The following is a 23,533-nucleotide window of genomic DNA, read 5'->3' as shown; positions in this document are numbered from 1 at the left end:
GAATTGAAAGAATCATACCATTGCTATATATGCTCACCCATGTTTATAGCAGCACAGTTTTAATAGCTAAAGCTTGGAAACTGCCAAAGTGCCCATCAGCTGGAGACTGGATAAAGAAGATGTGGGTTTTTAAAAAATAAAAATGGAGTACTACTCAGCCATAAAGAATGAGAAACTAGACACATTTATATCTGAATGCACACTGAGGCCCTGCTCTTAAGTGACATAAATAGGACACACATTTGTAAATACCAAATATTTTCTCTGGTGTGAGAAACTAAAAGTGTAAATAAGGATCAAAGTGTATAATTGACCATGTGAAATAGGAAAAGGTCTAAAGGGATAGGGGAAGTGGGAGGGATAGGGGAAAGGAAAGAAGGGAAGGGAAAAAATATGAGAAAAGGAGAAAATTGAAACAAAGTCTCTAAATAGAGAGGGGTATAGGGATTGAAGGGAGAACAGGGGAATGGGGAAAACAAAAGAACCAAGATACAATATGTAAAGGTACAAGTTCCCAATGGTGAATATAACTGTATTATATACCTAAAATGTACAATAAACTTAATGGAAAAAAAGAGAGAGACCTAGAAAAGCAAAAGTAAACCTGGGTAACAAAAGTAAACAAGGAGGCATCACAATCCCAGATTTGAAGTTATACTGTAAAGCTACGGTAACAAGGGGCTGGGGATTTAGCTCAATGGTTCTACCGCCTGCCTCTCAAGGGCAAGAACCCAAGTTAGGTCCCTGGTACCAAAAACAAACAAACAAACAAATAAAGCTACAGTAACAAAAACAGCATGGTACAAAAACAAAGGTGAGGATCTTTGGAACCAGAGGATGGAGAAACAACCTCAAGCGCATTACACTGATCTTTGTCAAAGAGGCCAAAAGATATACACTGGAATAAAGACAGCCACTTTAATAAATTAGGGGGAAAAAACTCCATGGTGGAAAAGGGTAAAATAGAAGGATATTTCTTAGTAGAATAATGAGTTACAGTCCTCAGGGAAACATAATAACTTTTATTTCAATATATGACAGTTTTTAAAATGAAAATGCCCTCTGGTCACAAAGTCCTTACTCATAAAAATAAATAAAATTTATTGATAAAACAAAAAAATTTATATCTGCCAGATTTCTCCTATCAAGATTTTTTTTCTCCTTGTAGTTAGTATCTTGTGAGGAAATACTTTCTTTTAAAAAATCGTGATGAAATTCATGTAACAATATACCATCTTAACCATTTTACGGTACAATTCAGTGGTATTAAGTACATTAGCATTGTTGTGTGATCATCAGCAGCATCCATCTCCAGAACTATCTTTTTCAAAGCTGAAACTCTATTCATTAAACAGCAATTTCATTGCTCTCACCACTTAGCCTCTAGCAGCGATTATTCTCTTCCGCTATGAACTTGGCTATCCTAGGTGCATAATATAAGTGGAATCATGAAGTGTTTGTCTTTTGGTGACTGACTCATTTCACTTAGCATCCTGTCCTCAAGCTTTATCCATGTTGTAGCATATGTTGGATTTTTTTTTCCCTTTGAAGATCTAATAATATTCCTGTGTATACAACACATTCTGTTTTGGCTGTTCTCTATTGATGGAGACCTTTTATCTATTGTTAAGTAATCCTGTCATGAATGTGTGTATGCAAGTATCTCTTTGAGACCACTTTTGTTTCTTTTGAGTGTATAACTAAAAGTCAAATTACAGGATCATGTGGTAATTATTTTTAATTTTTAAAAAATACAGGGCTGGGGATTTAGCTCAGTGGCACTGTGCCTGCCTTGCAGGTGCGTGCTAGGTCCTGAGATCGATCCCTAGTAACAAAAAACAAACCAACAAAAAAACCCAAAAAATGCACTATGCTGTTTTCCAAAGCAGAAGTACTGTTTTGTTTTCCAATCAACAAGGTATAAATGTTCTGATTTCTGAACATCCATGCTAATACTTGGTTTCTGGGCTTTTTTTTTTTTTTTTTTTTTTTTTTTTTTTTTTTTTTTCTTGTAGCCATCTAATAAGGATGAGAAGAGATCTCATTGTGGTTTTGGTTTGTATTTCACCTGATAAGTAGTGATACTGAGCATCTTTTCTTATGTTTATTGGCCATTTATATGTCTTTGGAAAAGTGTCTATTCAGGTTTTTTCACTCCTTTTTTTTTACATTCTCACAGCGCACCTTTAATTGTTTTTCAGTCATTTAAAAACTTACTGGACTTGCAAAACAATGAAAGCAAAGATAAATCAGTCCTAGGACTACCTTTCTAATGTCTCTAAGCTTTTAAAAAATGTTTTCCTTGGAGCTGGGCATGGTGGCTCAAGCCTGTAATCCCAGCACTTGGGAGGCTGAGGCAGGAGGATCACTGAGTTTGAGACCAGCCTGGGCTACATAGTGAGTTCCAGGTCAGTCTCAACTACATAGTAAGACCCTGTCTCAAACCCCCCCCCCAAAAAAAATGTTTTCCTTGGGTTTCTTTGTGGCATTTTCATACATACATATGTATGAAACTACATGGGAGACCCTGTCTCAAAAAAAAAAAAGAAAAAAAGAAAAAGAAAAAAATTTACTGTAGTAAGACACATTACCATAATCCCTCTCAAAATACTCCCCCTTGCTTTAAACACACCCAGCTCATTGTTCTTGGCACTTTCTGAAGCAATTCTAGAAGTCCCTTTTTGTGGGCATCTTCATGAAGTATGATAAAAAATACAGTGAATGCTGCTGTTACGAATCAGAAAAAGTGAGCTGGCCATGGTGGCACACACCTGTAATCCCAGCATTTAGGAGGCTGAGGCAAGAGTATCTCCATGAGTTCAAGGCTAGCCTGGGCTGCATAGCAAGACCCTGTCTCAAAAAAACAAACAAAATTATAATGAATGCTGCTGTTGAGTGCTATCCACCAGAAAGACTCATAAAAATTAATATGGTGTGTCCTTATCCACCTTATTCACTGGATCTGGCACTGTGCCCCTTGTGGCTTTTCCCCAAAGTCAAAATAACCATGAAAAGTAAATGTTTTGAATCTCTTCAGGACATCAAGGCAGCCACAACAGTGCAACTAAAGATATTCACAAAAGAGGCTGCCTGAACTGCTTCAGAAAGTGGCAAGAACAATGGGATAAGTGTGTTTGAAGCAAGAGATAGTATTTTAAGGGGAATCAGTGGCAAGGTACCTTTTACTATAATGAATATTTTTAAATTTAAACATGTACCATACTCTTGTGTCATGCCTCATATTAGGGAAAACGTAACATTTGGTTTTCTGAGCCTGGCTTATTTTGCTTACTATGATTTTTAGTAGTTCCATCCGTTTTATAAATCGTTTTATTAGTACATATTAATTTTACAAAATATTGGGCTTCAGTGTGGTAGGTATTTTTATACATCCATGTAACATGCTGTTCATATCCATCCCTCCATTACCCTCTCTTACACCCACTCTCCCTTAGTCTCTTTTATCTAATAGTCTCTCTTCTACTTTCTTGTCATCTTATTTTTTTGTTAGATTCCACAGGCTGGGGGAAATATGCAATACTTCTCTTTCTCAGTCTGGCTTATTTCATTTAGCACAATGATATATCCACTTCCATCCATTTTCCTGCAAATGATATGATTCCATTATTCTTTATGGCTGAATAATACTGCGTTGTGTATATATACACCACATTTTCTTTATCCATTCTTCCACTAGTGAGCACGTAGGCTGATTCCATAATTTGGCTATTGTGAATTGTGGTATGACCAGCATGGGAAAAGCAAATACTATCACTGTAATATGCTGACTTTAATTTCTTTGAATATATGCTGAGGAATGGTATACCTGGGCCACGTGATCATTCTGTTTTTAGCCTTTTAATTTTTGTTTAGTTGGTTTTGTATTATTTCTTTGTATTTATTTATTTATTTGGAGACAGGCTCTTGCTGTATATTTCAAGGGTAGTCTTGAGCTCACTATGTAGTCCAGGCTGGCCTTGAATTTGTGGTAATCCTCCTGCCTCAGCCTCCCGAGTGCTCGGATTACAAGTGTGCATCACTATACCCAGCTATTTTTAGGTTTTTGAAAAACCTCTATACTGATTTCCATAGTGGCCATACTAATTTATGTTCCCATCAACAGCATATAAGGGTTTCTTTTTCCCCTGCATTCTCAGAGGCATTTATTTGTTTGATTGTTTGTTCATTTAGTACTTATGATGATAGCTTTTCTGACTAGGGTAAAATGAAATCTCATTGTAGTTTTGATTTGCATTTCCATGATAGCTAAAAATATTAAATATTTTTTCATGTAGTTATTGGCCATTTGTATGTCTTTTGAGGAGTGTGTGTTTAGTTCATTTGCCCATTTATTTATTGGGTTATACATTCTTTTGATGGTGATTTCTGAGTTCTTTATATGTTCTAGACATTAAATCCTCTGTAAGAAGAGAAGCTGGCAAAGACTCTCTGCCATTCTGTTGGTTGTCTCTAGGTTATTCTTTTGTTGTGCAAAGGCTTTTTGATTTGATGTGATCCATTGCCAGAGCCAGTCAGTGATGTGTTGTCTGCCTCAGGCTACCTTCACTCGAGAGGTTTTTGTTTGTTTCCTCCTGCAGAACTAGCTATCCTTAACTAGTTTTGTGACAAGTTACCTTAACTAGTTTTGTGACATGTTGTCTGGTTGGAGTTCCTCCTCATTCTAGAGGCTCCTCTGTCTATGTTCCCAGGTAGGTGGCAGACATCCAAGCAGAGTACATCTCCAAATGTGTTTGAGATTGGGGGAAGCAAACAGACCACTGAATTGTGTGCTGGAGGCACACAGCCATGGGAGCCGAGCAGTGTGTTGGCCTCAATTCCAACTCTTTTAGACCAAGTTCAAGGTTTTAGGGCTGGGGCTGTAGCTCAGTGCAGAGCACATGCCTATCACTTGTAAGACCCTAGATATGATCTTAGCACCCCCCTCAAAAAAAGAAGCCACCGCCACCAGGTATGGTGGTACAAGCCTGTATTTGCAACTACTCAGAAGACTGAGCAGGAGGATTGGAAGTTCAAGGTCAACACCAGGAATTTAACAAGGGGCATAATGTAAATATTGTCATAAAGGCATAGAACTTGGGTGTATGAAACCCGCGTAAATATTCTTTTCTATTGCTGAATCATTAATTTTATGAGTTCCATTATATTGAACAGTGGGAACTTAACAGGAAAAAATTTTTAAAAGAAAGTATTGAATTTTTAATATTAATTTTATTTATTTATTTTTGGTATGGGCGATCAAACTCGGATCATAGTACTTGCAAGGCAGGTGGCAGAACCACTGAGCTAAATCCCCAGCCCTGTTACTATTTATTGAGTGTTCATTAAAAATCAAAATTTTCCAAATCAACTGTTTAGTGTACAAAGCCTAAAAAATAACAACGGAAATATGAACTACAATGAAAATACCAATAGCACTCTACCAAAAAAAAGGAATCTTTACTTCAATTATCACACCTAAGTCAGTCTTCACACATGACAGTAGCACATTCCAAATTCACATATAGCTTACATTGGCAGCACATCTGTTTTGCTTTCCAGACCTTTTTGTAGGACATACTAAACATCTCATTAGTCTTGCTGTTTTATTAGGAGGTTCTTATTATATTACACAATGTGTAGTTAGCAGGAACATAAAGTATCAATAAAATAAAATATAAAATTATTAAAATGCATTGTGCATTAGAATAAACATTTTCATATCAGCTGTGTACTTGCTTACAAAACCTAAAAGACAACAGAAATAAACTCCTATAGGAACTACAATGAAAATACCAATAGAACTCTACAACAAAAATAATCTTTGCTTCAGTTGTCACACCCAAGGAAGTCCTCACACATGACAACTGCATGTTCCGTGCACACATCTTACTTACACTGCCAGCACGTGTACTTAGCTTTCTTTTCCTATGTGGCAGGCCATTCTTGTTACCTCTCTCCTCTTTTTGTTTTGTCAGCATTTGCCCACAATATTGTATAATGTGCACTTAGCTGAAAAAAAATATATAAATTATAAAATATGTAATGAATGCTTAGAATAGACATCAGCATTTTCACATCAGCTGTGTACTTGCTTACAAAATCTAAAAGATAGCATCAGAAATAAAAACCTATGTGAACTACATTATAAGTACAAACAAGTCTATTACAGAAATAACCTTTGCTTCAACTGTCACAGTCTTTATATAATAGGTCTTGATTCTCATTTTTTCCCCTTGTCCCTGCCCTCCCTTCACCCCCTCCTCCCTCCCCATTTACAAACACTTTATTTCCATTTTTTCAGTTTCTCATATTTTTTTCCTCACCCTTATTACCTTTCCCCCACCCTTCCCACTTTCCCTACACTTTTAGCCCTTTACTTCCTATTTCACATTATTAATTATCTCATTAGGATCCTGTGTACTATTATAGCTTTTCACACCAAAGGAACTATTCGGTATTTCAGTTAAAGAAATCTCTGTATGAACATTAAAAATAGGGAATCCTAAAATAAAACTAAAAAGGAAAGTAAAAGAGAAAAGGCAATGATGTAACATTAAAATAATCCTTAATTCTGGAGATGAAAATGGTCCCTGAACATAATTAAATTGCTTCTTGCTTTTATAGTCTTAATCTTATTCTTTTGTTCATTATTTAGAGAATACTTTATTAGTTTCTGTAATCAAACCCACGTAGATATGACCTTACATATTTAGTACGATGTGTTATCCCTGTACAAATGGAAAAAAAAATTAAAATAAAAAAAATTAACATTTCTAGACCAATATGGCTGTCCATTTCTGAACAGTGCCAACTCAATACAGTAAATTGGGATAACTTTTTCCAAAGTTGGCAGCACCGTTAAAAGTTTCCCAAAATTCAATTTATATATATATGTATATATATATTTATATTTATATAAAAAGACTAATAATAGTATTATGTTATGCATCGATAGCAGCAACAGCTTTTCCAGGTTCTGCAGTCATCTGAACAAAATTATAGACATTCAGCACATTCCATTAAAAAAAACAAAACAAAGAAAAGAATAATATCCAGAAAACAGCAAAGTTCTGTTGCTGTTGTGGTACCTGGCACCATTTTTTTAAATTAGCATCTTAATCATCATCTGGAAAGAGAACATTCTAGAGTAATATCATTAAATAAAGCTCTGATAAAGCACGGTCCCTACTATGTATCATAAAGCAGCTACAAGATATTTTACATTCACAGAGGTATGATACAGTACCGTCCTACATCACTAATAGTAGAATCAGTTTTGGTTTGAAATTTGCTTTGTCTGCAAATAAGTTTGCTACCCCTGGTTTTTTGGGGGCTCCTGTCACATGGAGAATTGTTTTTTATCCTTTCACTTTCAGTCTATGGGCTTCTTTTTGCACTAGGAGTGTTTCTTGTATACGTATTGTTGGATTTTGCTTCTTATTCCATTTTGCCCGTCTATTTCTCTTGATTGGTGAGTTGAGGCCATTGACATTGCTGGTTATAACTGATATATACTGACTTATTATTGACATGTTATTGGCCTTTTGTTGACTCTTTTTACTTTTTCACCTTCCCCTTTTAGTTTCTTGCATTGCCTATTTGATTTGCTCTGTTGGGCCTCATGGTGTTGTTGCCTTCATTGTCGTTTTGTAGGATCTTGTTTAGAATTGTTGGTAGTGCTGGTTTGGTATTCATGTAGTTTCTCAGGTGTTCTTTGTCGTGGAAGTGTCTTATTTCCCCATCCATTTTAGAAGAGAGTTTTGCTGGATACATCAGTCTAGGTTGGAGGTTGTTCTCTTTTAGTACTTGAACTATCTCATTCCAGGCTCTCCTTACCCCAAGGGTTTGTGTTGAAAAGTCTGCTTTGATTCTGATGGGCTCTCTTTTGCATGTGATTTGTTTCTTTTCTCTTACAGCTTGTAGTATTTTGTTCTTCTGTTGGGTTTCTGGGATCTTGATTATTATATGTCTAGGTGTAGACTTTTTTGGATTGTGGCTGGTTGGGGCCCTATATGCCTCAGTTATCTGAATGTCAAATTCTTCCCCTCTGTTTGGGAAGTTTTCTGTCATTAATCCTGCAAACAGCTTTTTAAAGTCATTTGTATTTTCTCCTGCTACTTCATGTGTTCCTATCAGTCTTATGTTATTCTTCTTTGCATCATCTAGGAGTTGTTGGATCGATTTCTCATGATCCCTTACTGTTTTAGAGAGATCTTTCTTTTCATGGTCACTGACTGCAATCTTATCTTCTATATCTGAGAGTCTATCCTCGTATTCTTTTATTCTGTTGCGTACACTTTCAATGGAGTGTTTAATCTCCTGGATATCTGTTTGAATCTGTTTTATGGATTCCATTTCTTTCCTATGCTGGGCGTATATTTTTTCCATTTCTTTCTTATGCTGGGCCTTCATGGCTTCTATCATGGTCCTGAGCTCATCTATTTTTTTGTCAGTTTCTGCTCTAGAGTCTCGAATCACGACTTCCATTTTGCTCACTATCTCTATGGTTATCTGGGAAATTATTTCTGTTTTGAATTTTTCTAGAGCCTGATTGATCTGTTTTGTTACTTCCTGTGCTTTGAGTTCAGGGTGTCCTGGTGGTTCACTATCAGCGTTTTCATCCTCATTTGCCCTAGTGTTTGCCATTGGTGAACTGGAAGTCTGTCCTTGTGTCTTGCTTAAGTGTTTTCTCATTTTTATTTTTGTTGTGGGACTGTCCTTGGTTTAATCTCTGGGTTATCACCCCAGTCTTCCTGATATAGTTGCGCCCTAGCTTCTGTGTCTCTAACGACCCAAAGACATTCTCATCTTCATAACATCAGAGAAAACAGCTCATCAAATCAACTGCAATCCTTTTTCCCAACTGATACAATCAGCAACACATTAAGATCAAGTGCAATTTGGAAACTGACCACCTGTGGTAGTCACTAGTCTATCACCCTTAAATCATTTGAATTAAACTGAAATCAAGAAGCAGTCCAGAACATGTCTGCAGTGAACAAAATTTCAATATAGTGTATTTACCATTTAATGGCTCAGACAGAGCGAGGATGCAAGACCCCTGGTCTCAGTTAGCTGATGGCTGAACCCTATGACGCTGACTGACCTCAGGCTGCAAGGCCCAGATTGAGTTCCCCAACCTTCTGAATGGTTGAACTCCACACCGTTCTATTACAGGTTTCCCACGCCCTTTCTTTAAAGATGTTCAAAGTTGGGAACTCAGAAAAATACCCTTTATGACCACCTCTGCCTCTGCAGAGTGGATCAAAAGACTGTCACAATCAGGAGGTCTGAGAGTGCGCAGGTGGTGGGGAGGTAAGGGGAGTTATGGGGGTTCAGGGGTGCCCACATGGCTACCTTCCTGGCACTGGAGCAATGGTGGCTGGGGTTGGCAGAAGGCGTGGCTCTCCTTCCCGTGGTGCATCGGGACCCAGGCTACCTTCCGGGCACTCTGTCACAGTCTCTATACATGAAAACTGCTCCCTTAAAAGTATCACTGACATGGTTAGCATGTGTATTTTGTTTTCCTGTCCTTTCTTGTTGGGCACAGTTGACATCCTTTGGTCTTCCTATTGTCATAGAAGGTCTTTGTGATGATGTGCCTGCCTGTTCACCTGTCAACTCACCAGTGTGCTCCACGGTTTTTTTATGAAGTTCCCTGGGCAGAAACATTCTGTTTTTCCTGTATTGTAAATGATCTCTTATGAGTTCCAGTCTTAATCCTCAAACTATATATGCCATATATGTTTAGGATTGAGTAAAGCACAGCCATTGGCTGGCTGACACTTTGCTTTTCAAGTGTCATCATAGTTGCTGCATAACTCATCAACAACATCTACTCTGCCTTTGGTTTTGTTGTAGAAAGTTTCCTTCTTAGCCTTCTGTTTTGTCAAAGTTTCTCTATCAGTATTTCCATCATGGTGCAATGTTAATATCAGCAGTACCAGTTTGTTTTAATTTGCTGTATACAAGGCCAATGTAAATTTTTCTGAAATTCAAAGATTGTACTGTACAATTGTCTGTTTTGAAATTGCAACATTTCATTTGGGATTTCTACAGTTCTTATACTGGTCAACTTGTGCTCTGTTAGTAAATGTAGCATTGATTGCAAACTGGTAAACCAATTGTTGAATGTCTCATTCCAGTTAGTTTGGAAAATGTGAGCAAGAAATATGTTCATAACATCATTCAGTTTATTACTATAGGGATAAGGACCTGGTGGCTGAGTTCCAGCATAAATTTCTAAATTGAAATCATAATAAGTCTTCACATCTACAAAAGCATACATTTTTATGCCATATTTTGACCTATCACTTTTTTATAAGTCTTTTTTACATTTGTGAAATTACCATGAAAAATCCCTGCTAAGTATTTCACCCTTTTGTGTATTTCATAGCATCTTGCAGCATTTCGTTTATTACAATTTCCAACATTAAATGTCAGTGCTGGCATTTTGTCCTATAGGTTTTACCCCTACCAAGATCCTTGCTATATTTTTTACACCTAGTTCAAACATTGGATCCTTCCATTGATTGCCTGAACATTTTGTAACATTTCAACTAGTCAAATATGCACTCACATTGCTGTTTTCTTTGTCATCTGAATCAGGGAGGTCTATATTCCCTGTGTTGGTGTCGGTCAATTCTTGCTCCATTTCATTGTCACAGGAACTTTGGCTCACATCAAAGTCATTATCATCTTCATCATGTTTGACCTCTTCCAAAACTTGCAAATCTGGCTTCTCATATACTCAATTGGGCTACTTCTGCCAGAAAACTCAAAAGAAAATTAAAAAAAAAAAAAATCTGACCCTAAATGAACATAAATTTAACAACAAGCATTTCATGGGTAAAACTCACCTGTTGCTGCTTTGGAGCTCCTGTATACATCTTGCTGTTCATCTGCCAAATGGGTGAATGCTCAGATGGGTTCCCTCCCACACACCTGTACAGCTACTGTGAGTCACACGCACATTCTATTACGATAAAAAAATGTTTTTGTAACAGAAGAGTGGTGTTGGTTGTATTTACCCCCTGTGATGCTCAGATAAACATATGCAAAATGAAGCATGTGGGTAAAAATCCTAGTTTGACACTTTTGCACACATGCACAAACATTGCTGTTATTGTACCAAGTGGGTAAACAAAGATTGCTTCCTGTATCATCTAGGTGCAGCTACTGAGATTCACAGCTGGCTACTATTATGCTAAAGTACAAATTTTTAGTAGAAAACTATGGGAATGGGTTGTTTTAACCCAGTGTTATGCCCAGATTTTTTTATTTGTTTTGTTTTCATTTTGGTTTTTTGAGACAGGGTCTCACTATGTAGTTCAGACTGCTCTGGAAATCACTGTGTAGGCTCAGGCTGGTCTCACACTCGCAATGATCCTCCTGCCTCAGCCTCCTGAATGTTGGGATTTATAGGCATGCTCCACCACGCCCGGCACAATATTTTTTTTTTCAGGTTGATTATGTTAATCATTTGAAATACATTCAAGTTTATTTAATCTTACTTAGTCTTAATTTTTTCCCTGTATCTGTGTTGATTTAAAAATTTTTTTTAATATACAGAACCTTTAAAAAATCTTTTGTTTTTCTGAGATAAAGGCCTCACTGTGCTCTCCAAGCTGATTGGTTTTAAACTCCAAAGAAAGACTCAAGAGATCTTCCTACCTCAGCTGCCCAAAGCTAAGACTACTGCTCAGCTGTGTAAAACTTTTTTTTTTGTACCGGGGGTTGAACTCCAGCCCTTGCGCTTACAAGGCAGTCCACCGAACCGTTGAGCTAAATCCCCAGCTTTTTTTTTTTTTTTTTGGTACCGGGGATCGAATTTGGGTCCTTGAGCTTACAAGGCAGGCGCGGAACCACTGAGCTAAATCCCTGCCCCGTATAGAACTTTTAATATGTTTCTAAAAGTCAATACTATACCAAAAAAGTGTATTGTACTTAAAATTATTTCTCTTATTTCTTCCAATTAATTCCCTTCCATACTTTAAAGTAACCAATTTCTTTTTTTCTGGTTCTTGCTTCCTGTGTTTCTTTTTCCAAAAGTAAGCAGATATATGAATATTTTTTTATTTCCTCCTTAGTCCTTACATAAAAGATATTCTACTATTTGTAATCCTTTGTACTTTATTTTGTTAATTTAATAATATGGCTTAGAAACTATTCCATAGCAGTTCTTCATTTGTTTTATAGCTCTTTAAATGTTAGGGCATATAGGTAGTTTTCAGCATTTTGCAATAATACTGGAATGAATAACCATGTTATTTAAATTTTAGCCTATTGATTTTACATTGAGATTGATTTTTAATTTTTGCATTTTCTGAGTTTTTTTAATAAATTAAACTTTAAATAATTGTAGGGTTTTTTGTTTGTTTGTTTTTTAACATTTGCCACTTTAATCTTGTTCCGTGAACAGGTAGATTTAGATGTTACATTACCTGGGGAAGGTGGAAAAGATCGACCTTTCAAGGTGTCAATCAAATTTGTCTCTCGGGTGAGTTGGCACCTGCTGCATGAAGTACTGACAGGACGGACCTTACCTGAGCCACTGGAATTAGACAAGCCAATCAGCACTAACCCTGTCCATGCCGTTGATGTGGTGCTACGACATCTGCCCTCCATGAAGTGGGTGCTTCTGGCTTTTTTTCCTCTTTAGATTTTCAGTGGGAAGGTTTTCCTTCTAAGAGTGAGTTGTACAGGCCTTCTTTGGTCAACCTTCACATGTTGTGGATTTCGATTATTTGTTAAAGTAAAATAGCATGCATATAAGTTCATTGACAGAATTAAGTTATAGAGTATTTTATGACTTTTGCAAATAAATATACATCTTTGGTTTAGCTGTTCTAATGAATTTTTTATAGATAAATGTCTCATCCTTTCTCGTAGAGCTATAGATCTTGAAAAACAGATATATTTTCAGATATATTCCTGTAGTTAAATCACCTTGTTTTAAAAGTAATTTTTACTGTTTAAGCAATAGTGTCAAATTATGTTGAAATTGCTGTTCTTAATCACACTAGTATTTCCAGTGTGTATATGTGTACTGGAGGCATGTACATATGTGTGATTTTCTTAGTGTGTCTTGAAATATTTATAGAAATTTTTTTATTATTATTTAGTATTTTTTAAGTTGGAACTGTTAACTTTTTAAAACCTATTTAAAAGAAAGTGTTTTAAATAAAACTTATTAATATGTAAATTAATGGTTCTGAAATGGATAATTTTAGTGAAGGATGTTGCTGAATTTTTTTCATTTAGAATGGCTACTTTTTGCTTTCATAAATTTGGAAAACATTTTGTTTGATATATTAATAATTATGAACCTCTTATGCTTTAGGCTCCATTTTTATGCAGATTTAAATATATAGGAAGGAAAGGATTGAATTGCCATTTTAATTTTTGTAGATACACACCTGTGGGGCGTTCCTTTTTCTCAGCTCCAGAAGGATATGACCATCCTCTGGGAGGGGGCAGGGAAGTATGGTTTGGATTCCATCAATCTGTTCGACCTGCTATGTGGAAAATGATGCTTAATATTGATGGTAAGAGAACTAAAACTGTGTTCTGAATGGGGAGAGTGTGTGTGTAGTAATAAGTAATATTTGGAAATGTACTATGACAATTTGGAAAAACCTTTGTATTTTTTATTTTGATGAAATCTTTTTTTTTTTTTTTTTTTTTTTTTTTTTGGTACTGGAGATAGAACTCAGGACCTTGCGAGGCAGGCAGTGGCACCACTGAGCTAAATCCTCAGCCCCGTTGCCTTTTTTATTGCATTTCATTTAGGAAGCCTTTATGCAGAATTTGTTGTGGAATGCTTTTGCTTATTCTATCTGCATTTGGTCCTGTACTTTAAATTTTTAAAATTAAATTCTGGACACCATGTTGTGTATCCCTACTGCTTCAGTACATATCTCTGAAAACTTGTGCGCTATCTTACACAGCAGCAGTGTCATTTTTGTATGTAAGAAAATTAAAAATAATTTTTATACTAAAATCCTCCTTATCCAATTTTTTTGATTTTCTCAAATATATCTTTTTCTGGTTAGTTGAGTGTAATCAGAATTCAAAACAGGATCCATATACCACAATTGGTTATTATGTCTTTTTTAATCTAATAGTCCTATTTCCTTCCTTGTTTGTTTGGATTTCTTTCTTTCCTTTTTTATATCAGTAAATTATTATAGATAGTTGGTCACTTTTCCTATAAAATATTTCCCAAGGCTGAATTTGTCTTTTATTTTTTCATATCAGTACTTTGTTCCTCCACCCTCTATATTTCCTTCAAATGAAAGCCCTAGAAATTTAAGTCAGTTCTGGTTCAGCATACTTAATAAGTGCTTTATATAGTGTTATGCTGGTAAATACACAGTATTAGTTATCTCAGTTTTAGTGATGCTAAAATTAACCTGTAGATTAATTAGAGACTATTGATCATTGTTACTCAAGTTATATATTTTACTAGAGATTATCAATGGGTAATTTTTTCAAATTCTGCTATTGTTTTTCTGCTAGATGGAATTCGTATGTGTTAGAGTACAGTACCCTATTGCTAATTCATTAATGTTTGATGTCTTCCTTGCTTTCTGGCATAGCAGGATAATCTGGCTCATCATATATTTCTGGAATTGGCTGATCTTCAAAGAATCCTTCATCTTTCCAAATTAGTACAGTTTTTCCTCATTTTTTCCAGCAGCATCTGCTGTTGTGACAATGAGAGAGGACATGTTTAACCAATCCCTTTTAGATATGTACTAGAACTGTTCTAAATTACCTGTAATTTCAGAACATTTAGATATTTCTGTAAAATAAATTCTTGAAGGTGAGATTCATGGGTTAAGGGTAAATGTATTTTTAATTTTGATTGTTTTTGTTTGTTTTTTTCCCATTGAGTTTATTGGTACATTTTAGGTATACGGTACAGTTACATTCATCATTGGGATCTTGTATAATTTTGATTGTTATTGCTAGATTGCCCGCCATGGAGGTAATAAATACTTTGCATCAGTGAGTGACAGTACCTATTTTCTTATGTCTTTGCCACAAAAATTACCAAACTCTTAGATTTTTGTCTGTCAGATTTGTAAGAAATAGTTTATGTGCTGTTAACTTACATTTAACTACCTTTTCTCTTATGTCAGACCCTTTGTCTCACTTGTTTCCTTTCCTTCCTTCCGTCCCTCTATCATCCTCCTTCCTTTCCTCTCCCTCCCTCCTTTTATTCTTTCCTTCTTCTTGTAGAGCTAGGGATCAAAACCAGGGCCTTGTTTATACTAGGCAAGTATGAACTGATACCACTGAGTTGTATCCCTAGTCTGCTGTGTTTCTTTTTTAATGAAGTGCTGGTTTGTGTCCTCTGTCCTTTTTTCTTATTGAATTTTTGGTCTCATTTACTTGCTTTTTGTTTGTTTGTTTGTTTTTTGTTTTTTGAGACAGGGTCTCACTATGTAGTTGAGACTGACCTGGAGCTCACAATGTAGCCCAGGCTGGTTTTGAACTCACAGAGATCCCCCAGGCTGGTTTTGAATTTACAGCGATCCTCCTGCCTCAGCCTCCCGAGTGCTGGGATTATAGGCATGCGCCATCACACCCGGCTTTTACTTGCTTTTTAAATTAAGATTAATGCTTCATCTATAATATGAGTTGCAGGTGTTATATCTAAATTATTTATCTTTGACCTTTGTATCGTACAGTTTTTTGTTTTTGTTTTTTTGCCACACAGAAGCTTGTCTGAAACATATGCTCATACACAGACACACGCTTATGTATTGGTCAATTATTTCTTTTTTGTTTTGTTTTGTTTTTTGAAACAGGGCCTTACTATGTATTTGAGACTGACCTGGAACTCACTATGTAGCCCAGGCTGGTCTCAAACTCACAGCAATCCTCCTGCCTCGGCCTGCAAGTGCTGGGATTACAGGCATGTGCCACCACACCCAGCTGGTCAATTATTTCTTTTATGAGTTTTTGTTTGTTTGTTTTTGGTGTGTGTGTCCCATCCCATCCCGTCGTCCTCTGTTCCCCCATTCCCCCGTCCCCTGCCCCCACCCCTACCCCCAGTTGTTGAGGATTGAATCCAGGACCTTATGCATTCTAGGCTAGCATTCTACTTTGGGCTACACCCCTAGCCTTTTATGACTTTTAATATCTGATAGGGCTAATTATTATTTTACCACATAAGCTTTATAGAAGGTGAGAAACAGGTTATTATTTTTATTGAGGTTTTGTTTTATAAATTAACAGTACAAATTTAAGGTATTCTTGTATCCAAAAATATAGTATGTCTATTTTGTTTCCTTCAGGAGAGTTTTAGAGCTTTTCTCACATAAATTTTGCCTATTGCTTTTTTTTTTTTTTTTGGCACTGGGGATCAAACTCAAGACCTTGCACTTGCGAAGCAGGCAGCGGAACCACTGAGCTAAATCCCTGGCCAAAATTTGCCTATTTCTTGTTACTTCTAAAGAATTTCTGCCATTTGTTGCTATTAAATAGATTTATAGATTATAATGATTATTGTTTACATACATGAAGACTTTTTTTTTGGTACTGGGGATCAAATGTAGATTAGAGTAGCTAGTATTTATTTAGTCCACCAATCTTTTTTTCTCCCTAGCAGAAAAGCTTTTAAATTTTTTTAAAAAGTCTTTCTGGCTTTCTGTTTTGTATCTTCTTAATTTCTTTTGTTTTTATAATGTTTTTCCTCTACTTTTATTCAGTTAACTAAATTAAATTTATTTTCCTATCCTTTTAAACTATATTAATAACTTACTTTCAGTTTTTCTTTTTCGTAAAAGTATTTAAAACAGGGCCAGATATGGTAGCATATTCCTATAATCCCAGCTCTCATGAGGCTGAGGCAAGAGGAATGCCATGAGTTCAAGACTAGCCTGGACTACATAGTGAGTTTGAGGCTAGTCTGAACTACATAGTGAAATCTTGTCTCAAAAACCAAAACCAAACAACAAAAAGTGTATTTAAAAACAATGACTTCTCTTCTGGTCACTGTTTTAGTTTTATTACAAAGCTTTTAATGTGTAGTATTTTTATTTTATACGTTAAACACCAGAGATTTCATTATATTTCCTATGATTTACATATTGAGAGTTTTTAATTTTTTAGATTAAAGGATGTGTAGTTTTCTGGTTTGGTTTGGTTTTGTCTTTGGTTCTGGGGATCTAATTCAGGACCTTGTGCTTGTGAGGCAGGTGGAAAGATCACTGAGCTAAATCCCTGGCCCATTTCTGGTTTTGTTTTGAATTTGAATTTTTAAAAAATTTTATTATTATTATTTTATGTATTTTTGGTACCAGGGATCAAACTTAGGTCCTTGCACTTGCGAAGCAGGCAGCAGAACCAATGAGCCAAACCCCCAGCCCTACTTTGAATTTTTAGTTTTATGTGTTAATCAGAGAATGTAGTTTGTGGTATTTTTTTGTGTTTTGATTTTGTTTGCCTTTTAAAGGCACTTGTGTTGCCTAGGTTGGTTTTGAACCACTGGGCTTAAAGTGATCCTGCCACCTCAGACTGCCAAGAAACTGGGAACACAAGTGAATATCAACCATCTGTATTTCTACTTCAGAATTTGTTGAGATTGCTTTATTTATTTATTTATTTATTTATTTATTATTTTTTGTACCAGGGATTGAACTCAGAACCTTGCACTTGCCAGGCAGCCAGTAGAACCACTGAGCTAAATCCCTGGCAATTTCAAATACTTTTTTTTTTTTTTTTTAGTACCGGGGATGGAACTCAGGTCCCTGTGCTTTTGCAAGGTAGGCCTCAGAACTACTGAGCCCAAGATTGTTTTTTTTTTTTTTGTACCAGGGATTGAATTTGGCACCTTGCACTTATGAAGCAGGCGATAGAACCACTGAGCTAAATCCCCAGCCCAAGATTGTTTTTCATAGCCTAATATATGATCAGTTTTTGTGATACTTCAACAGGTATTTCAAAATATATCAGAGTAGAATGAAATTAATATCTACCAGAGCTGTCATTTTGATCATGTTATTTCTGTATTTATTTTTCTTTTCAGGCTAGGAAAAATAAATTTTAAGTTTCCCAGAGTTTCTTTTTGTCTTTATACCCCTTATAATTTCTGTTTTATGAATGTTGAGTTATATTACTTGATTCATATGTTCATAATTTCTTCATTGTGAATCATCTTTATAGTGATAAAAGCAACATATTTTTAATTTTTGGTTTGATGAAAGAACTGTAATCTGTGGTTTTGTGAACTGTATCCTATCCTTTAATTTTTCTTTTCCTTTCTTTTTTTATAACACTTGGAGGAGGGTTAGTATTCTGAAGATTGAACCCTGGGCCTAATGCATACTAGACAATCACTCTACCTACCTACGTTCCCACCCTTTTATATATATATATATATATATATATATACAACATCCTGAACCATAGATATATCTGTTTTGGGGTGGGTTTTTTGTTTTGTTTTGTTTTTTTTACATTGCCTGGGATTGAACCTAGGGCTTTTGGCATGATAGACAAGTGCTGTACAACAGGCCTACACATGCATCTTCATGACAGCATAGAGTGGATTTGAGCCCATAAATGGGCTTTTGTTTTCCTTTTTTCTGTTTATGGAAAACTTAGACCAGAGAGAAAATTCTTGGTCTTGGTTTTATCAAATTATTTTATGTCATTTTTTCTAATTGTATATGTTTTTTGAATCTTTAAATATTGTGTTTCATTTGCTCCCCCCCCCACTTTGTTTTTTTTGAGACAGGGTCTCACTATGTAATTGAGACTGACCTGGAACTCACTATGTAGCTCAGGCTGGTCTCGAACTCACAGCGATCCTCCTGCCTCAGCCTCTGGAGTGTTGGGATTACCGGAATGTGCCACCTCGCCTGGCTTTAGGCAATGTGTGTACAGAGCATTATATTGTAGTTTCAAGTTTTATTCCTTTTTCTTTTCTTTTTTTTGGTACCAGGGGTCAAACTTGGGCCCTTGTACTTGCAAGGCGGGTGGAGGAACCATAGCCAAATTCCTCTTCCCAAATTCTCTCACAACTAAAACCTGACTAGAAGGACAATGTTCTAATTACAACCATATATTTTGTCTATTCTCTTCCTAATTTGAGAATGCTTTGTCTTATCCTTTATGAGCCTTGTTTACATAATTTGCATAGAAACCACTCCTAGCTCACCTTTAACCCTTGTCAGTAAAAATCTGTGCCTGTGACTGGTCAGTGCCTTTGTCAGTTACACGGACATTGGTTGTCCTGGCATCCCACTTTCTTGCTCTTTAAAAAAATGATAATTCCAATATTAGAAAAGACTCCCTCCACACAGTGGTTACCTTTTTACTTATGCCTTCATATGTTCATCTTCCTTTCTTTTTTTAAAGCAGAGTCATTTCCCAGAATGAATAATAAACAGTTATTTTTTCCTTTCTTACTTTCCTTCCCTTTATTAACTAGTTTTAGCCAACCTTGTATTATTATATTACCCCTTATATTTTTACTCTGTAATTTTGCTTAAATTTTTAATATTTGCCTTTCGGCTTTGAATTCTATTATAATAAGGTGCATTTGTGGAGTTAATTATACTTTTTATATGTTCTGTTCTTAGCAATCATTTATTTGTATGTAATATAATCCTTATATTCTTAGAATATGTAGCAGTTACATACAGTCTGTCATTTGTATGTACATTTGGTTTTTTAAATCTTCACTTCGGTATATTGGTGCTCACTACCAGTCCTTTTGCTGAGTTTTTGTCCTGTCGTTTGTTGGTTTCAGTTTGTGCCTCAAGTTTTTTCTTCCAGAAGGGTTCAGCTGAATAGAAACTATATATGTCCATATGTAGTATTCTTGAAGGTGATTTAATTAAATACAAAATTACCGGCTCATATTTTGAGTATCTTACAGGTATTTTTTCTGTTGTATTCTGATACTGAATGTCTGGTAGAGGAGTATAATACTCACTTCATTTTTTTGTTTTGTTTTTTGAGACAGGGTCTCACTTTGTAGTTCAGGCTGACCTTGAACTCACTGTATAGCCCAGGCTGGCCTCAAACTCAGCACTCTTCCTGCCTCAGCCTCACAAGTATTGGGATTACAGATATGCATTACCATGTCCGGCCTTGATTTCACTGTTTTTATAAGGGATGTGCCATTGGCTAGTTGCTAGAAATATTTATTCCTAACTATTTTACTAGATTTTTTTTCTTAATTGGTCATTTGGAGTCAGTTTTATTTATTTATAATTGAGTTTATTGGTACATTTTAGGTATACAGTACAATTACATTCATTATGGGATCTTTAACCTTTACATGACAGGTCTTGGTTCTCATTTTTTTCCCCTTGTCCGTGCCCTCCCTTCACCCCCTGCTCCCCTCCCCATTTACAAATACTTTGTTTCCATTTTTTCATTTTCTCATATTTTTTTCTTTTCCTTTATTACCTTTGCCCTACCCTTCCCTTTTTCCCTACACCTTTAGCCCATTTCTTCCTATTTCACATGGTCAATTATCTCATTAGGATCTTATGTACTATTATAGCTTTTCACGCCAGAGAAACTATTCGGTATTTATACATGTGTGACTTACTTATTTCACTTAGGTGTATATCCTCAATTTGTATCCATTTTCCTATGAATGAATCTAATTTCTCATTCTTTATAGCTGAGTAGTATTCCATTTTATAGAAAAACCACATCTTTATCCAGTTTCCAACTGATGGGCAAATGGGGCTTTTTCCAAGTTTTAGGTATTACAAACTGTGCTGCTATAAACATTGGTGCGTATATATCACTGTGATATGATTCCTTTAATTCTTTTGGAAAGATACCCAGCAGAGAGATGGCTGAGGCGAATGGAACCTCTAGTCCCAGCTCTTTGAGGTATCTCCATATTGATTTCCATAGTGGTTGCACCAGTCTGCACTCACACCAACAATGGAGAAGGGTTCCTTTCTCCCCACAACCCCGCCAACGTTTGTTATTGATTGATTTCTTCATAGCAGTTTTATTTAGAACATGAGATTGCCTTTGAGAATGTAAGTGCAAGTCATATATATTTTTTAAATCTGTCACTTTATTTTCTTTTTTAAAGTTTCCATCCAGTGTTCTCTTTCCTGTGACTTTTTTGGCATATGTTTTACCACCATGTGCTTATTGTAATTTAGTGTTTATTTTTATTTTTTTAATTTAAAAATTCTTTTTTTCCCATTTCTATGTTGAGTTCTGCCTGCTTCTTACACTGCCTCCCATTTATTGGCTATCTCTTCCTGGAGTTCTTAAGTGTCTGCTCTAAGATCTTTCTTCATCGCTGCAGTAAGAATTTTTACAATTTGCGTTCAATAGTAGGATTGTAGTTTTCATCTACTTTATGATGATACTGTCGAGTTTTTTATCAGCAATGTCATACTGTTTTTTTTATATGACATTTTTTGTGAGGATACTAAAAATTTTTTGTCATATTTGAATGATCTGCATTCTCCCAAACCATTTTTAGGAGTGGGGCAAGAACATGAGTTGCACCTTAGGAACAAGATACTTTTCCAAGTATCTCTGTTTTAGACCTCCATCCTTTTTTGTGCTGATGGATTCATTCTTCAAAATATAGTCATATCTCGTGTACCTCTTAGTAACTTTAGTGATTTAAGTAGTGTGAACTACCAACCATGAGTGCTCCCGATTTCTATTACCAAATGATACAGCTTTGCCTGTTTTTTAATGCTAATAGTTAGAGAATTGTGACAGGTATACAGTTGAGTGGGTTTTTTTGTTTGATTTTGTTTTGTTTTTGAGGCAGAATTTCACGATGTAGAACAAGCTAGCCTCGATCTCCTGGAAGTCTTTCTGCCTCAGCCTCCCAGGTGCTGGGATTACAGGTGTGCACAAATGCACCCAGCTGATACTATTTTTATAACTTTCTGTACATTTGAAATTGTTTCACAATAAGAAATTACAAAACTGTATGCCTCAGTTTTAGAAGGGTAGTCTTTTCAGAGACTGTCATTTGAGACCACCCCCACCTTTTCTTATAATACTTTCTGTACCTTTCTCTACTTCCCCCAATTCAATCAGAGTTCTGAACATTGCATTTCCTACTTAAAAGAGGACCTTTGTTTCCAGGAGTGAAATTTTCTGTTCCCTGTCTAGGATCCTTTATACTTCTTGTCATTCTCCTGTGCCCAGATGTGGCTTCTTCCATAGTTTCCACTAGTACTTTGGTAATATTTACTTTATAATTGGGGACTTTTTAGTTTTTTATTATCTCCTAGTTTTAGTGAAGATGCATGCTTTTTTCTTTCTTAACTTTCTCATTCTGCACAGGTTCTAGGAAAAAGATGGAAAACTTTGGAACTAAATCATTGCTATGTTCCTGTTGGAACTTGAATTCTAGCTAAGTAACTCATTAGTCAAATCACAAAAGAAATTTTAATTTGGAACCAAAGGGTAACTACTAATAATGTGTATCAGACCTGGTATGATCAGCTAAAGCAATGCTTAGAATTAAATTTTAAATGCATATAGTAGAAGAAGAAAAGCATCAGTGCCTTGAGCATTCATTGCCACAAGTTAGAAAAATAAGAAAATTAAAAGCAAAAAGAATAGAAGGAAATAAGAGATTAAAACAGAAATTAATGAAATAAAAACAAACTATCTTTTTAGGTAGGGAGATGTCAAAGGTTTGTAAGAAGGATAGTGACATGATCATATTTGTTTTCCAGAAAGAGACCTCTGGCAGCAGTGTGGAAAATAGATAGAGGAGAAAAAACTATTCTGAGAAGCCAGTTAGGAGGCTTTTCAATCACTAGTTCAGGTAAGAGATGGTGATGGTCTAATGTGGGATGGAGAGGAAGGAACACATTCCGAGGATAAGCTGAAAAAATAAATTTAAAAACCATGTCCTGAAAAAAACTTGGGTATAGTTACTGGTACATGGAACTGATTGGAAACAAATAGACTAGAAGCTTTATTAGGGTGTTGAAGGAATTATTTTTGCAGTAAACAAAAAGCTTGATATATCTGTTAAGGTTCAACTAAAGAAGCAGCACCAATAGGAGATGCATACATTTGGTTTATGCAATTGTAGGAGGTAGTGATACGAGCCTGAAGTGATACCATCCTTAGAGCAGGCATCAGGAAAGGCAAGCTAGAATTCTTGTTCACAATGCGAAGATATTGTCTATAGGTAAAATTTCTTCTCTGTTTTGAGGAAGCCTCAGTCCTGCTTGTAAGGCTCTGAATTGAATCAGGGCTATCCACATTACCCAGGATAATCTCCCTTACCTACAGTAAGTCAATTATGGACTTTAATTCTATCTACAAAATATCTTCACATCAAAACCTAGAATAGTGTTTGATAAAATAAATGGCAACTAGAAACCTAGCCAACTTGGCAAATTAAGAAAAAAAAATGTAAAACAAAAAACAAAAAGAAATACTTGGCCTACAAATTACTTCAGGTACAGTGACTGTGGGAAGAGGTTTCCAAGAAGTTCATATCCGCCAACCCAGATTCAGTTTTTTGTTTTTTTTTTTTTTTTTTTTGTTA

At 35.7% G+C, this 23,533-nt stretch overlaps 1 protein-coding gene and 1 pseudogene across 3 annotated transcripts in view; both read left to right on the top strand.

The window, feature by feature from the left end:
* The window catches only part of LOC104876987 (protein argonaute-3), a 123,018-nt gene that overhangs the window by 42,804 nt on the left and 56,681 nt on the right, over window positions 1–23,533 (top strand). For 2 of the 3 annotated variants that reach the window (XM_033767844.1, XM_010645256.2), the window contains exons 4-5: window positions 12,422–12,630; window positions 13,411–13,547. In XM_033767844.1, the coding sequence (XP_033623735.1) occupies window positions 12,422–12,630; window positions 13,411–13,547 (346 nt within the window). Of the gene's footprint in view, window positions 1–12,421; window positions 12,631–13,410; window positions 13,548–22,735; window positions 22,799–23,533 lie in introns of those variants that run through there. The other variant, XM_033767845.1, reaches the window with a different exon arrangement.
* Window positions 14,987–23,533, top strand: part of LOC117287372 — a 28,527-nt pseudogene continuing 19,980 nt past the window's right edge.

This window comes from Fukomys damarensis, unplaced genomic scaffold (genome assembly GCF_012274545.1).
Source record: "Fukomys damarensis isolate Sample0158 unplaced genomic scaffold, DMR_v1.0_HiC HiC_scaffold_23, whole genome shotgun sequence".
Taxonomy (NCBI): Eukaryota; Metazoa; Chordata; class Mammalia; order Rodentia; family Bathyergidae; genus Fukomys; species Fukomys damarensis.
Note: the sequence above shows the minus strand (reverse complement) of the source record. Positions and strands in the feature narration are given on the sequence as shown.